The sequence below is a fragment of the Alnus glutinosa genome, chromosome 1 (assembly GCF_958979055.1).
Source record: "Alnus glutinosa chromosome 1, dhAlnGlut1.1, whole genome shotgun sequence".
In the NCBI taxonomy this organism is placed as follows: domain Eukaryota; kingdom Viridiplantae; phylum Streptophyta; class Magnoliopsida; order Fagales; family Betulaceae; genus Alnus; species Alnus glutinosa.
The window spans coordinates 8,108,566-8,124,397 of NC_084886.1; the positions used below are offsets into that span (position 1 = coordinate 8,108,566).

A 15,832-nucleotide genomic window follows, 5' to 3' on the forward strand; every position below is an offset into this window, starting at 1 on the left:
AGATCTCCTAAAATGAGGAGGAAGAAGAGCATAAATTTAAGAACTTTGCAAAAGTAACAAAACTCAGGCTATGATGATCCGCTATCCATAAATATAAAGAGTTAAAGCACAATTCTTCATAACTCCAACATCGATGTTTCTACATCTTCAAAATGCCTATCATTCCTCTCACGCCAAAGACCCTACATTAAGCACAAATGGACTTGCTTCCAAATCGTCGTAGCTTGACCACACCCCAGCGAATCGCCCCAGCTACTCAACAAATCCAACACCCATCTTGGCATAATCCACTCCACCTCAAACAAAGTAAGAAAGTAGCTTCATAGATCTTGTGCAACATCACAATGAAGTAAGGGGTGGTCAATGGATTCCCTACTCTTCTTGCATATACAAAACCACTCAACCGCCACAACATTTCGCCTACGCAGATTGTCATGCGTCATAATTTTTCCTAAGGTTGCGGTCCACACAAAAAAAGACATCCTCGACAGAGCCTTAACACGCTAAATACTCTTCCAAGGAAATGAAGAACCCTCTTGGCTAGTTAACACTTTATAGAATGACTTCATTGCAAATTGCCCTCTCTTGGAAGGGCTTCAAACTAACCTGTCCTCCGCTTCATATCGAATCGGATGAGAATACAGCCGCTCATAAAAAGAAAGTACCATCATCACCTCTCAATCTTGTACTAGGCTCGTAAAGACAACATTTCACTATGCAACTCCATCTTGAACAGACAAGTTATCTACCACCCACGCGTCTTTATATCGAGCAATGCTGAACAAATCCGGATAACATAACTTCAACGGACTATCCCCACATCATATGTCATGCCAAAACCGTACATTAGACCCAACCCCCACCTCGAAGCGCACAAAATTGGAAAAACTTGTACAACTGCTTTTGTTTCTCCTGTGGTGATTAGTTATCATGATTTCTTTGTTCTTTTTTCTTCGTCTAACTAGGTGTTTTCTTATCTATATTCTCTATGTACCTGGGGTGCCTTACACTTTTTGTGATATAGCGATTACTTATTAAAAAAAAAAATTGCACAAAAAGCAGGAGTGATTTCCAATGAAGGCCAATTTTAGGTTGGGGTGCCTCCATAGCATGTGCACTAGTGGGTGACATGCACACCAGATTGCCTTGTATTTGTTTGTTAACATCCCAAAGTCTACTATGATTAACCACATCACAGAGAATTGGAGCTTGACACATTGCTTCTGTTTGTGCTATATATTTAGATGGATGACTCCTTTAAATCTGAAGGTGGCATGTCAGAATTTTTGTTTTGAATCTCAGAATAGGGTCGAATCATGTCAATTTGGTTATCATGTTGAATGAACCATTCCATGTGTGAGGTTGATCATGTGATTCTTTTGTGATAAGGGTATTGGGGAACATGAGATATGTTGATTATATTCTGATCTAAACTTTATCTGTTGTTCTGAATGAAAATATGATATTATTTTATACTGTAAATTGAGGTTTCTGATTGTAGGCTCACAGTACGGATGCAGATCAATTTGTATAAATGATACTCCCGGCAATGACATAAGTATTGCCATAATAATTTTCATGGTTGGGAAAAGTTGAATGGATATATCTGCTTGAAGGCAAATAAGTTGCTGAAAATGGCTAACCTATCCAAAGCAAAGAATATATGAAACAAGTTGCTGAAGTTAAACAAAACGTATCTGATCTTCAATGTGGTAGAAAAATGTTAAGATTGCTGGAGGCATTTGCCCCCACCTCCTTTCTCTTTTCACGAAATAAATTAATTTGTTCCTTTCCTTGATATTTTGTAATAGTAAATTTTCTGTATTCGTTGACCATTTTTTTTTTAAAAAAATTTATTATTGTCATGCTCTTTTACATAATATGATTTTTAATATCCCCTGCTTTTGTATATATATATCTGATGAAATTATGGTTACGTTAGCAGGCAGTTATACGCAGACTTCTTTTGTTGTCATTGGATGACTCTCATAGAAAAATTTGCACGGCAATTAGTATGGCCATGGCATCCATTGCAGTCTATGACTGGCCAGAGAATTGGCCTGACTTATTGCCATTCCTGCTGAAATTGATAAGTGATCAAACTAATATGAATGGTGGTGAGTCTCTCATACATTCATGTTCCACACAACCTGATGACAATGGCTCATCAGGTTTTTTGTTTTCTTCTCTCTCTCTCTCTCTTTTTATTTTTTTATTTTTATTTTTATTTTTATTTTTTTTGTGTTGGGTCTTGCATATTATATTCCTTTACTATATGGCATGAAATTTTATCCCTTTTATTTACATTGTTGAAAATTTTCCAATTAAATGGTATTAATAAAGTTTGATATAAATTTTTAGATGATTGTGAATCATTTATTCACTTGGCTGCTGTAACTGGTGGTAATGCACTCTGTGAGTGTTCAAAGAATGTCTATGAGTTTAGTTGGCCACATTGTACATTATGTTTAAAGATTTTTAAAACATCTGTCATGTGCTCCCTAGCCAGTAAAAAAGAAAATGAAAAAACCTCTAATGTGCTAGTTCTTCCTTGGACATTGCAGTTAATCCTGTCAAGCTTGCTATTTCTGAATTTACAAACATGTGGTGTGATTTGAGTTTTTGCTAGGCTTATACACTGTTTTTGAGAGTGATCTACTAATGCTATATAGGGGCTGCTTATTTTTCTCTGGATGTTTCCTGCTATTGGAAATTACTATTTTATAATTAGTTTTTATTTTATGTTAGACTAAAGCATGGAAAAATCTTAAAAGTTGGATGCAGAAATTGTTTGATGGCATAATCACCTTCAGAGAGTGACAAGTTAGCTTGGAACAACTTAAGAAAAATAAACCAAAACACCAAAATCATACCAAATCTGAAGAAAAAAAACTTTTTTTTTTTTTTTTAATTTTTTTTTAATCTTTTGGTTTCACTCGTAGCTTTTCACAAAAACCATCGCTGCATAGCCCATCGGCGCCATCTAGCCCAGACCACACCACCCACCTGGACCACGCCACCACTGCCCAGCCCAAACAACGCCGCCACAGTCACCTACAATATCATCCATCGACTTTTAATCACCCATAAAACTACAATATCTTTCCTTTCTTTGCTTTTTTCCCTTTGTTCTACCATTTTTAAACTGTGGGTCATCCCTGGCAAGAGGGTTCCCCGCTCCAAGGTCAAGCTAGTATTCAAAGCAATATGTTTTAGCTTTCTTGATTTTCTTACTTGTTTCTCTGGTTATGCTTTTCCTTTTGTGTACTCCCAGTGTACTAAGGGACACCTCATGCTTTTAATGAGATTGACTTATTCCTTATAAAAAAAAAAAAGTTTCAGATAATAAAAAATCAAGCTTATAATTACAAGTTTTAGCCAAAATTCTTCCTTGCCCAGATTCCTCGTCTGCCAATAATAATAATAAAAAAAAAACCCTCAAAAAATTGCAGCAATTTCTCTTTAGGACTCCATAACGTCATTATCGAAGGAGACTTGCTAACATTTGAGATCAATAGGTTGCATCCTTACACAATCAAGCCTACCGCATGCCCAGTCAAAAAAATTACCTTTGTTGAAGCTATAGATCTGTACAAAAAAAGTACCGGTGGTTGAGTAGCGGCAGAGGAACCTTCGACGGTGTTCTCCGGCTCTTAGCCTGAGTGGTGGTGGTGGTGTTTCAGCCTGGTGGTTTTGGTGGGGTTTTTCAAAGGTGGCGGTGGGCTTCGACCATGTTGGAGGTGGCAGCGTGGTCCAGGCTGGACGATGCCCATGGGCTCAGGCAGCGGTGGTTTTTGGAAAATCTGGTAAAAAAAATCTGAAGAGTAGAATGAAACCAAAGGATAAAGTTCAAGATTTTTTTTTTCTTCAGATTTGGTATGATATGGTGTTTTTGTTTACTTTTCTTAAGTTGTTCCAAACTGACTTGTCACCCTCTCATTGGAGGGCACAAAAGGGTGGGTTTGTGCCACAACCACATAGAAGTCGCTCTCTTTTCTTTTTAAGTTTATTGTTTTGTTTCCTTTTATGGTTCTAGACAAGGGGTGTTAGGTAGAAGATATGATTTTTGTTTAAAGCCTGGGAAGAAACACTGTTATGCATTGCTGAAGAAATTACCAAAAAAAAAAAGGTATTGCTGAAGTCTCTTCCTGGCTTTATATGGTGTGTGTAAAACTAGTGGAAGTGATGGGAGTCAGTCAAATATATGCTGCTCCATTGCTTTCTTGATAGAGATTTGTATAGGGGCTGAAGGAGGTTGTTGAGTGTACTTTAGTTGGAAGGGTTTGTTAGGGCAGCATAGTAGTAGTGTGATGGAATTAAATCCCTCCTTGGCCATGTGGACTACTGAGAGAGGAAAAATCAAACTTTTGACCTTGTTGAGCTTTCTAGTCTCGAAATTAAATCTTTATTTTTGGATATATATATATATAAAATAAGGTAACTTATGATATGCGTTATTACCTGATTTGATTACACTTGATTTCATTCTTATTATTGTAATATGCAATAACTGTATTTCCATAATGGGTTGTATATTTTTTGTTTAAACTTGTGTAAGTGTACGAAGCAAATCATTGTGAAAAGACAATATCCCCCCTCTTCTTTCTTCAAATCTTTCGTCTTTTGTCTTTCAACCTTCAACTTGGTATTAGAGTTGTTGTGGTTGTTTTTGTTTCTTGCTTGTGTCACCCAGATCGATAGACTCGCATTGGGTCTGTGCTTGTTGCCACAGATAACCCACTTTCGAGATTCTTCGGTAAAGCCTGAAGCTTCTTGAGTGAATTTGTGCCACCAACGAACTAGTGTTGATTGAAACTTCCCATTCTCGATCGGTGCGGTTGCAAGAAGGGGGACTGTATGTGGGTGAGGAGGCTCAGCGAACGAATCTGAGTCAATCTTTGAAGAAGTCGTGAAGGTCTGATGTGGCGATGAGTTTTCCGGCGGTCCTGTGCAATGGTGGTGGAGGAAATACAAAACAAACTAGAAGACTAGTGTAGTTGTATAGCCATGGAATGCCGTTTAGTTCAAACTCGAATGACAGGTTGTTCAGACGAGGCACACGAGACAGGTCGTTTAGAGCAGGCAAAAAAAAAAAAAAAAAAGAACAGAAAAGATGTTGCCCTGTTTTTGATTACATGATATGGGTTGTGCTGTTTAATTCAAAAATATTTTGCTGAGCCTAGTTGTGTAGTGGAGCAATTTTGGTTGGATGACTGATTTAAAATGATGGAGATAAATTAGACCAATTCACGAGAAAGTTATAGAGAGTCAGGTGACCTCCCATAGTGAAAATCCAACTCTCCGAATCACAACTGTGAAATTGGACGGGCTCAACTATCTCGCTTGGTCCTAGTATATGCTCTTTTGTATATTAAAAGCAGAGGGAAAATGTGATACTTGAATGATGGCATTTTGATAGAAATAATGGCATTTGTGCTCTAGTGAAAGTCAAAATTATATGTAACTAATCGATCTTTCATGTAAGCTGTAAATACATGTATAATAGTTTTCCGTTTACGGTGTTAGAAAGGTTGAAATCACCAGGATGGTTGAATGATTTTGATACAGATGGTAGTCTGTTGATGAGTAATGGCATTCACATTTCCACTTGCTTGACCTGTTTTTATTCTTGTTTCTTGTGTCTGTTTCATGGTGGTGGTGTTTGATGCATTTTGTTTCAAACAAATTCACAGTTTGCTCTCAATTTTTTTTAGTGCATGGAGCTCTAAGGTGCCTAGCTCTTGTCTCTGGAGACATTGATGATAAAATGGTGCCAGCACTAGTACCTATTTTGTTCCCATGCTTGCTTACAATCGTGTCATCTCCTCAGGTTAGTTTTCATTAGTTTTCTTTACAAATTTATTATCTAATTTTTTTAAATCATTTTATTGCTTTTATTTTTATGAGTTGGGGAAAGTATTATATTGTGTCTATAGCTGGTGATTTTCTAAAACTTGAGGGATTTGGAATATATGAATTTAATCACCTCAGAAAAATAAATTGTGCATGCGCACAGCTAACATATAAAGTTGCAGTACCATTTAGGCTCAAAGGTGAACCATGGACCTCTTGGAGCAGCCCACTCCTTTGCAATGGCATGGAATGTGCATGTGTATAAATCCACACACACCCGCACACGTAAAGCCAATTATTTATTCAATCGATATTAAAATGAAAGAAAAATATGAGGCTCTCGAGAAGTTTTAAGGATTTTCATGCTGAGTCTGAATCATTGGTTGGACATAGCATTTGTTGCGTTAGGTGATGGGGATAGAGCAGGAACATGAATGTTAATTTCAATACTGCTAGAGGGCCTAATCTGTCTCTAGAGCAGATGCCTACTATTGCAAGTTTGTTACTATTGTACTTAATAGTGATTACTTTTGATGTGCTTCCCAAAGTTTAATAAAAAGACAAAAAAAGGAAACATAATTTTTTTTAACAAAGAATGTAGGGGTAGTTGCATAAATCTCCCAGAGTTTTGCACCATGTTTTGGAGTTTGGAGGGAGAGGAGAGGATAAGGGGAATGTACTCCTTCAAATTCCGTTAAATCCTCTCCTCCTCCATCCAAACCTCCTCTTAGGGTAGTTTTACGTTGAATCCTAAGTTTCTGGTTCTTTCAGATGAAGCCTTAGATTTCAAGTACATTGCAATCTTCTCCATCTGTCAGTTTCTATTGAATTGAGACTAGTGGGGGAGTGCACGACTTGCATGTAGGTCTAAAATCGGCCTCAAAATCACTAGATTTGGCTCATAATAGCCATGAAACAACGTTCCATTAATCAAACAAAGCCAATGAAGTAGAAACACTAGTAATAACAGAGAAAGTTGTTGCGGCGGTGGCAAGAGATGGAGCATCCTGAGCGGTGATTAATGTTGAGATCACGATCATTGTCTTTCTAGGAGCAGTTGTGGATGGCTTTGGTGTTGAATGAGCAAAGCACTATGGTGGCAACTGGGTGGAATGGGAGGAGCAGAGATTGTGAAAGGAGGTTGGAGGGACGAGCCATTTGGGAGTGAGTAGAGGATATTTTGAGATAATTAGGGCATTGAGTTGCTTGAATTGTTTTGTGTGCGAGATCATGAAGTGAATCTAATAAATAGCATTCTTTATATTTGGGCATGTATGTTCTAGCTGATGCATCTCTTTGTGCAGGTCTATGACAAATACATCCGCACAAAAGCCCTTTCAATAGTTTATTCATGCACCTCCGTGCTGGGGGCAATGAGTGGTGTATATAAGGTATTTTCTTGACACTGGATCTTTGTTGTGCTTGATTTTGGGTATGGTTGGATTTAGCTTGTTTTATTATGATTAACAGATCAAGATGTTTATGTTCAGACAGAGACGGCTGCACTAATAATACCTATGCTTAAACCATGGATGGATCAATTCTCTATTATCTTAGAACAGCCAGTGCAATCTGAAGATCCTGATGATTGGAGCATTAGAATGGAGGTCGGTGATCAAAATCTGTGTTAACGTGTCCCCACTCGTTGTCCATCAATCAGAATTAATGATTCTATATAATTATTGTTTCTCTCTTTATCATTAGGTTTTGAAGTGTTTGAATCAGTTTGTTCAGAATTTTCCTACCCTTGAAAGTGAACTTATGGGTAAGTTTGACGCCGTGTATTAGTAAAATCTGAAACAAATATTTTTACTTAATTTCAAGTTCTTTTCATTGATATTTCTATTTCTGATATTTTTCATTGATTTGCATGTGTGTTTTGTCTCTCCAACACGTCGTCTCTGTCTAACACACCGTCTCTTCCAGTTCTTGTCGGACCATTGTGGAAAACATTTGAATCATCTCTCAGGGTATATGTGAGATCATCCATTGAAGGTACAGAAGATTCATATGAGGGAAGATATGACTCTGATGGTGCAGAGAAGAGCCTTGATTCATTTGTCATCCAGGTGATAATGCTGATGGCATTGTAGGCAATAACTTATTTAACTTATTTAAACATGTTATAATAAGCAACGAATATTTTAAGAAGTGCCGAAGGGGGAAAGATGTGTGGTGGGGTGGGGGGAGGAGGAGCTGAGTACAGAAGGACTCTACAAAGGCAATGGGAAGAAGGAATATAAAAGAAAGAAAATAGAGCAAGAGAAAGTTAGAAATCAGATCCTCAAATTTAGATAATCAATGAAATTCAAAGAGAAAGTACAGGTCCAGAAAGAGAATGAAGAGCAACCTAATCATATGAGGCCTTCAGCAAGCCCTCTCCTGTGGAATTCTCCTTACCTTGGAAACCCTATTTTTCCTCTCCAACCAAATTTTTGGCATAAAACTTGATGGTGCTGCTCGTGAAGTAATTAAGCCTCTTCCGCTGCCCAAAATTTTGCTCCAATAAGATTACTGTTCTTGGCATTATGGGATTAACTCGAAAGAAACTGATGAACATAGAGGAGGAATGTAAAACTAAATCTATTGAGTCTCCTTCCCTTCTGCACATGTAGCACCAACTAATGATAAATGTGACCCAAAACTGCAAAACTGCAATCTCACAAAACACCAATTATTTGAAGGAACTCTTACGTGCCAAAAGCTCCTCCAGGGAAAGATACTTTTGCCTGAATCTTACAGCTTCTACTAGAACTTTTTGGTATTAAACTTATGCATACTATTCTACTTTCAACACAAAACTTTCTCGACAACACTATCTTTCACCTCATACGGCAGTCAAGAAAGAGCACCAACTGGCTCCAACTCCCAATCGTAACTTGCTGAATAAGAAACAACTTCCAATTTGACACTTCTCCCAAAACAACCCATGGAGCTAGTATTGTTTTTTTTTTTTTTTGGGTATAAGGGGAAGAATATAATTGGAAAGAGTATTTATTTGTTTGCTGTACATTGCAATGCCAACTGCTTGTTAATCCATTAAGTGACTTATTTAAATTCCTTATTTAGTTGTTCAGTAATTTTGTTTTGTGTATGTTTATTTGCTTGTTACCTATATTCTGTTTTGTTTGAATTTTGCTATGGATAAGCATCCCTATGGAATTGTTTGAGTTTTATCTGTGAATTTGGAATGTAGATCTGGCCATATTGAGGAGTGATTGGGCAATTAAGTTACTGCTAATATATTTTCTGGGTCTGGCTCAGTATGTATGTGAGTAATTTGGAAATTTTGTTGTTTATAGTTGAAACTGAGAAGCGTGTATTGTGTTGACATAAAAAAAGTTATGAATTTTGACGAAATATTGTTTCAAGCTTAAAGCATGAATCTAGAAATGACGCTAATGGTAGTGATGGTTGGCCATAGCTATGCAATGCGATAGAGTTGTTTCTGAAAATGGACCTCCAGCAGTCCATTGTTGAAAAAAGAAAATGCCTATTCCCCCATATCTGAGAAGGTGAGGGCAGGTGGGATGTGTTTTCTGACTGGATTCTAACTATCTGTCAATGAGATGCTTCAAAAAGTTGAAGGAAATGTTATCTGGACTATTTTACATGTGCTAAATTATGCCATAATGTATATCATTCTGGTTCGTCCACTTTTGTTTTATTCTCAAGTGCATTTAACTTGATGATTGCATTAGTTCAAATAATAATTGAATTCTGACATGTACTTTGCATATACAGCTGTTTGAGTTTCTGTTGACCATCATGAGTACTGCAAGATTGGTAAAGGTGCGGTTCAAAATTGGATCACATGTTTGTGCTTCTTATTTGGTTCTTGTTTTCAATCCTAAAACAAATTTTGTTCATGTAGGTTATTGCAGATAATGTCAAGGAATTGGTGTATTATACTATTGCTTTTCTGCAAATAACAGAACAGCAGGTAATTTTGTAATTTATAATAATAAGCCAGATCCATTCTCATTTCCCCGATATGAGTTTCCCTCATTTACCCATATCCATACTCATTTCCCTTTTCCCTTTTGTTTTGGTCTAGGTTCTTGTTTTGACGCCATAGCTATCACCTTCCAAGTATCACCCTTTGCTATCTCTATAACTCTATGGCATTCTGACCCTATGTTAATATTATTCCAATCCTATCTCCCTCCAATTTTGTACCCTACTCTCCTGTCACCTTCTCCATCACCCTGTTGAATCCCTCTTCAGAATTTAATTAATACACCTCCCTGATTTGATATAGCAATTAAACTCACTCAAGCCTATGTTTATGAGTGCATCCACAAATCTAAGTATCTATTAGCCTGTTTCCAAACCTAATTTGTATCCCATGCATCCACAAATCATTAGGCATTCTTGAATTCTACTAAGGTTCATGCTGTCAGCCTTTCGTGTTTTCTAGCATAACTGATATTGCTTTATTAAGTAGTTAGTTTTGCTAGAGTTATTTCATTAATTTAGAGCCTTTCATGTTTTCTGGCATAACTGATATTGCTTTATTAAGTAGTTAGTTTTGCTAGAGTTATTTCATTAATTTAGTTTTCTTATCAAAATCTGTACCTTTTCAACTCGTTGTTTGATCATCTTCCTTAACTCTTAGCATTATTCAATAAGCTTTGTTAGTCTTTTCTTGGATGTGCGAATGGCGCTGTTTTATGCCAAACACATTTTTTGTGACAATCTAATCTTCTTGGTGTTAGAATTTATTATTATTATTACTTTTATTTTTATGAATGTCTTGGTGTTAGAATCTTACGGGGATTACAAGTTTGGGAGTCATTAATAACAAAATTAAATTTTATTATAAAATTTACAATTGGTGATAGTTCCATTTTTTCTTAATCAACATCCTGATGTTAGCTTGAAAGTGTTTCTTGCTTATTAGCTGCTGTGATTATATGACTCATGTGATATGTCAAGATGACGATCATTCTAGGAGAGTGATTTTCTGCACTATTTAGTATCTATGTGTTCACACATTTGGTATTGGCATTGCATATTGTTTTATGTAAGTTATCACCTGGTACTTAATGTGCCTCTTTTACAAAGTTGGTTTTTACTTAATATTAATTCGTTTATTGAGTACAAATCTGGAATGGACCCTGCTGATGCTGTTCCTGACTTGAATGATTACTAATTCGCTGACCAGGCAGCTCATTGTCAGCTGTATGATCTGGTTGACCATTAATTTTGATTAAGGAAGATACTGGGATGATGTTAATCATCTTTGTCTGTCTTTAGATATCAATTGGAAAAACACATTACCCCATTCTTCCCTCTTATCTGCAATCTCAATCATTTGAACCGCGAACTTTTTGCCTTTGATGCTAAAGTTATTAAATTTTTTTTTTTGCTTATGACACTAAAATTTTGGAATGAAAAAGATTGATAATCATGCTGCTTTTTAACAAACTGTTTCGGAATAATCTATGTGAAGTTTAGCATGCTTGTGCTATCAAATCATAATATCAAATGGCATTTTTTTTTTCTTCCCTTTTGTGGCCATGTGAAAGTCATATGAGGGTTGCACTTTAATTCTAATGGAAATTTTTGAGTCAACGGAATTTTAACTCTTGAGCAGCCATTACAGTTGTGCTTGTAGTTTGGGAAGGGAAAGTACAATTTACTTCCCCTTCCCCTTTCACCCTTTTTTTTTTTTTTTGAATTTTTTAAATTTCGTCGGATTGATCTGTCAGTAACTGCAAATTGCACAAAATAGACTATTTTGCTTAAAAGGCTTTGAATAGTAATTAAAGGAATTCTGTTTGGTCCTGCAGAAGTCATCATGACAGTTACAAAAGGAATGACTACAAAACAACTAACCACAGGTTATTGTAGGACTCATCGCCATGTAGTATAGAAAAGTTTGTGCTTGGGTGTTAGAACATGGCTAGGGTTTAGGCCTTCATATTGCTTGTGATCTACAGTGATTGCCTTTTGTACTGAAATAGTAATGAAAGAAATTTTGACGATGACCTGGATGCTCTAAGTTTATATGAAAATATGAAAGAAGTTTAAGAAAGAAAAAGTGAATTTTGAACCAAGGGCTATACAAGCATTTTTACTATAGCGTCTTCTGGGGCCAAAGCTCAAAAATTCCCTTTAATTTCACCCAAAAGTCCATCCAATTAAAATGCTACAAGCTTCTTGCATGTGACCCATAATTTGCATGGGAAAACATTGTCTATAATACTCCAAATATGTCCTTACAGCATAGGATTTTAACATTTAACAATATTGCTCAAATTAAAAACAATACTCAATATTCTTGGTTCAATATCCTCAAAAACTAAAATTCCAAATCTCAACACTGTGGCGTTACATTTGTGGTACGCTTTTGATTAGATTTTTTTTGCGAATCTCTCTTCTTCTTCTTCTTTTTCAATTTTATCCAGTCGAATCGTTGAATCTGTCAGGTCTACTGTTACTTAAAATGTTCAATTCTCTTAATATATTCTTTTTTTCTTCTTCTCAAAAATAACTTTTCTTTAGGTACATAATTGGTCAGTAGATGCTAACCAATTTGTCGCTGATGAGGATGATATCACTTACAGCTGTCGTGTCTCCGGTAAGAAATTACCAAGCTGTTTATGTAATTACTTAATTGTTCTAAAGAGACAGACACACAAACATACAACTATATTTGTGTGGTGTGTAAACTTAAAGAAGGGTTCCAATATATTGGTGCAATTGTCTGTGTTAATTGTTATTTTAGTTTGCATGATTATGATCATTTTGGAAATGGAGAAATGATAAACACAAGCTTTGGGAAGCCAATAAAAATCATGGAGAATGTAGAATTATCATGAAAGTGAAGCATGCTGACAAGATATTATCTCAATGAAAAATATAATGGACATATAGAACTACTGAATGTATGTTACTTAAATCTGATAATATTTTCTATTCCTTACCCCTAGGGGGACCACGCCTCATGCAGCGGCTATCACTAGTTCGAATCTCCCCTTCTCCCTCCCCTTAGGGCCAATTACTCATATAAAAAAAAGGCATTTCTACTACTGAATGTTAGTTTAAATATTATAATTTGATTAGTTACTAGTGTTTTTTTGTTGCATATGCCATAGATATGGCCGTATCAATTTTAAAGACACGAACCTTTATTTATTTTATGAGTCTTTATATCAGTTCCTTTTTTCGGAGGCTACATGAGCTTTTGTGACAGTTTTACCTAAATAAAATTGCCTTTTGCAGGTGCACTTTTACTAGAAGAGGTTGTCAATAGTCTTGGCGGTGAAGGAATTGATGCCATCATGGATGCTGCAAAAAGGCGATTCATTGAGTCTCAACAGGAAAAAGCTGCTGGTTCTACAGTGTGGTGGAGGGTAAGTAAAGGATGTGTTCATGTATATACGTTAATGGTGACGGAATTATCCTGTAATAGGATATGGCCAAAGAGCTGTAGTAGGTTTGTAAGATTGTAGACTGCTGAAATATGCTAGTTGAATATCAATAGCCGGTCTTTAATCTGGATTTTTCCCAGTCATTAAGATATTCTTTATTCATTAATATATATATATATATATTTTTATTTATTTATTTATTTATTTCGGAGGCCTTTCAACCCCCCTGTGCAACCCCTTTAAAGATTTGACTCCCATCAAAACACATGCTGTATTAAATCTTTTTCTGACCATGCTTATGATTCTCTTCAAAGACTCTGCTTGCCAAGGTATAAGTGGCAAAATTTGCATTCTCTTCTACCATTTCTGAAGAACTTTTCTTTTTGTTAGTAATAAAAGTTTCATTATGAAAAATAAGGCTCTAGCCCAACTAGACAAAATAGATGCTAAGAAGAAAATGAATAAAATAACCAAAAAAATCCAAGATACAGAAGAAAAGGCCTCCATCACTTTCTTCCAATTGAATAAAGATCTCAATAATAAAGCTTTCAATCTAAGTTTTCAACTTTCATTTCCTTCAAAAGTCCAAGAATCCCCTTTCAAATACTGCACATGAGGCTTAAAGGTATGGCTTTCCATGATGATATTCCACCAACTGTGGCATAACGCAGATCCCAAATAAAGTAGGGATTAGTGACTCCCTAACCGCATATCAAACTGAAAAAGTTGATCAAATATCTCTTCCCTAGGTTTTGCACATAAAGCAGCAATCAACTACAACATTGTTGCGCTTTCTGGGATTATCCACTGTTAAAAGTTTCTCTGTGCAGCTATCCAACTAAAAAAAGCCACTTTTTCATCATTTTTTTCTTCTGTTTTCTTTGTTCATTCTATTCTTCTCACTTAACTTTTGCATGGTAATATTCCCAGATGAGGGAGGCTACTCTATTTGCATTGGCATCTCTTTCAGAACAACTGGTTGAATTAGAGGTTTGTGCTTTTTAGATTATACTTATTTCAAGAGGGTGGTTTTTGTGCTCTGGTTGGGTTCTGATGAGCACAGCCTGTAGTGACCATCTTTTGTTCTTGATAACATGCAAGATCTTTTGTTGGCAGGATCCACTTGATGTATTATATTAATATATTTATGTAATATACTTTACAGGTATCAGGACCGGCCGGAGTTGACGTAGGAAACCTTCTGGAGCAAATAATTACTGAAGACATTGGAATTGGTGAACTTTCTCTCTGTCCCCTCCCCATTAGTGGATTCAAATCATTATCTATGAACACAATTGGTATTATTGTTTTGTTGTGCAGGGGTACATGAGTGTCCCTTTCTTTATGCTCGTATTTTCACATCAGTTGCTAAGTTCTCCTCTGTGGTAACGATTACAATACTTCCTTACCTTCCCTACGATCATTTCTTTTAGAAAAGTCTTTTATGTAATTTCTGATTACGTATAGATGAGCCGTGAAGTACTTGATCACTTCCTCTACGCTGCTATCAAGGCAATTGGCATGGATTTGTATACCTACCTCTCTCTCTCTCTCTATATATATATCAGCATATTAATTGAGAGCGGAATAAACATATGCTGACGTTATTCTGTTAACAGGCCCCCACCTGTAAAAGTAGGTGCCTGCCGGGCACTTTCCCAGCTCCTACCTGAAGCAAACAATGAAATTATTCCACCCCAATTGATGGATTTATTTTCTTCACTTACAGGTCTTCTTAACCATGTAATGTACTTCCAGTATATCTTTTGTGCTCTATAGTTGAAGTTCCTTTTGGTAGCTGTTTTAACTCTGCTTTTCAGGCATCTGATGAAACCTTGCACCTGGTACTCGAAACACTGCAAGCTGCAATTAGGGCAGGTGGGTTTCTAGGGATTTGGTTTTAATGATGAATTGTGTGAATTCTTTTTAAGTCCGTAGTGAATGTTGCAGTTTTATTTTAGGCCGGTGTAATAGTTTCTTGCTGGTTACTTCCATGTTTTGTTTTTTCCTCATCTAGGCAAAGAAGCATCGGCATCTGTGGAGCCCATCATCTCTCCCATAATACTTAATTTGTGGGCATTGCATGTTTCAGATCCTTTTATCAGCATTGATGCACTTGAGGTTCTGGAGGTAACAGTGTTGAACGTTGTTGATGATTGTCATAACAAGCTGAGATGCCTTCATTCATCTTGTTTGTGCATGCTCGCTATATTTCCATAGAGTTCCTTGGTTTCTTTTGTAATTATCACTCTTTTAGATTGGGGGAACATCACTGACAAAGTGATTAATGATGTGCTAATTTGTGACCTGGTATTTATTAGCGCACAGCACAATCCTAGTGTGTATCAATCTTTTAAGACTCCTAGTGAGTGTGCTGATAAGACTCCCGGTTGATCTACCTCCTAGTGAGTGTTGATAACACAACCAGTTGATAAGGATAAGATTATCTTGAGGAGGTTTACTTGTAATTAGAATTCTGTTTAAGAGTTTGTGTTAGATTAGAATATTAGAAGTTGAGGCTTATCGTGTAAATTCTATATATACTTCAATATACACTCAGTAGATGAGCAAGCTTGAAAGCCAAAGTATTATGAAATTCT

General features: G+C 36.3%; 1 protein-coding gene across 3 annotated transcripts in view; it reads left to right on the forward strand.

The window, feature by feature from the left end:
- LOC133870355 (uncharacterized) overlaps window positions 1-15,832 on the forward strand; it is a 33,649-nt gene that overhangs the window by 7,085 nt on the left and 10,732 nt on the right. For 2 of the 3 annotated variants that reach the window (XM_062307471.1, XM_062307464.1), the window contains 17 exons: window positions 1,946-2,117; window positions 5,715-5,830; window positions 7,158-7,244; window positions 7,344-7,460; window positions 7,558-7,618; window positions 7,780-7,922; window positions 9,598-9,645; window positions 9,728-9,796; window positions 12,364-12,439; window positions 13,084-13,214; window positions 14,163-14,222; window positions 14,398-14,467; window positions 14,553-14,617; window positions 14,700-14,761; window positions 14,852-14,975; window positions 15,053-15,110; window positions 15,250-15,362. In XM_062307471.1, coding sequence (XP_062163455.1) covers window positions 1,946-2,117; window positions 5,715-5,830; window positions 7,158-7,244; window positions 7,344-7,460; window positions 7,558-7,618; window positions 7,780-7,922; window positions 9,598-9,645; window positions 9,728-9,796; window positions 12,364-12,439; window positions 13,084-13,214; window positions 14,163-14,222; window positions 14,398-14,467; window positions 14,553-14,617; window positions 14,700-14,761; window positions 14,852-14,975; window positions 15,053-15,110; window positions 15,250-15,362 — 1,572 coding nt within the window. Of the gene's footprint in view, window positions 1-1,942; window positions 2,118-5,714; window positions 5,831-7,157; window positions 7,245-7,343; window positions 7,461-7,557; window positions 7,619-7,779; window positions 7,923-9,597; window positions 9,646-9,727; window positions 9,797-12,363; window positions 12,440-13,083; window positions 13,215-14,162; window positions 14,223-14,397; window positions 14,468-14,552; window positions 14,618-14,699; window positions 14,762-14,851; window positions 14,976-15,052; window positions 15,111-15,249; window positions 15,363-15,832 lie in introns of all 3 variants that reach the window. The other variant, XM_062307456.1, reaches the window with a different exon arrangement.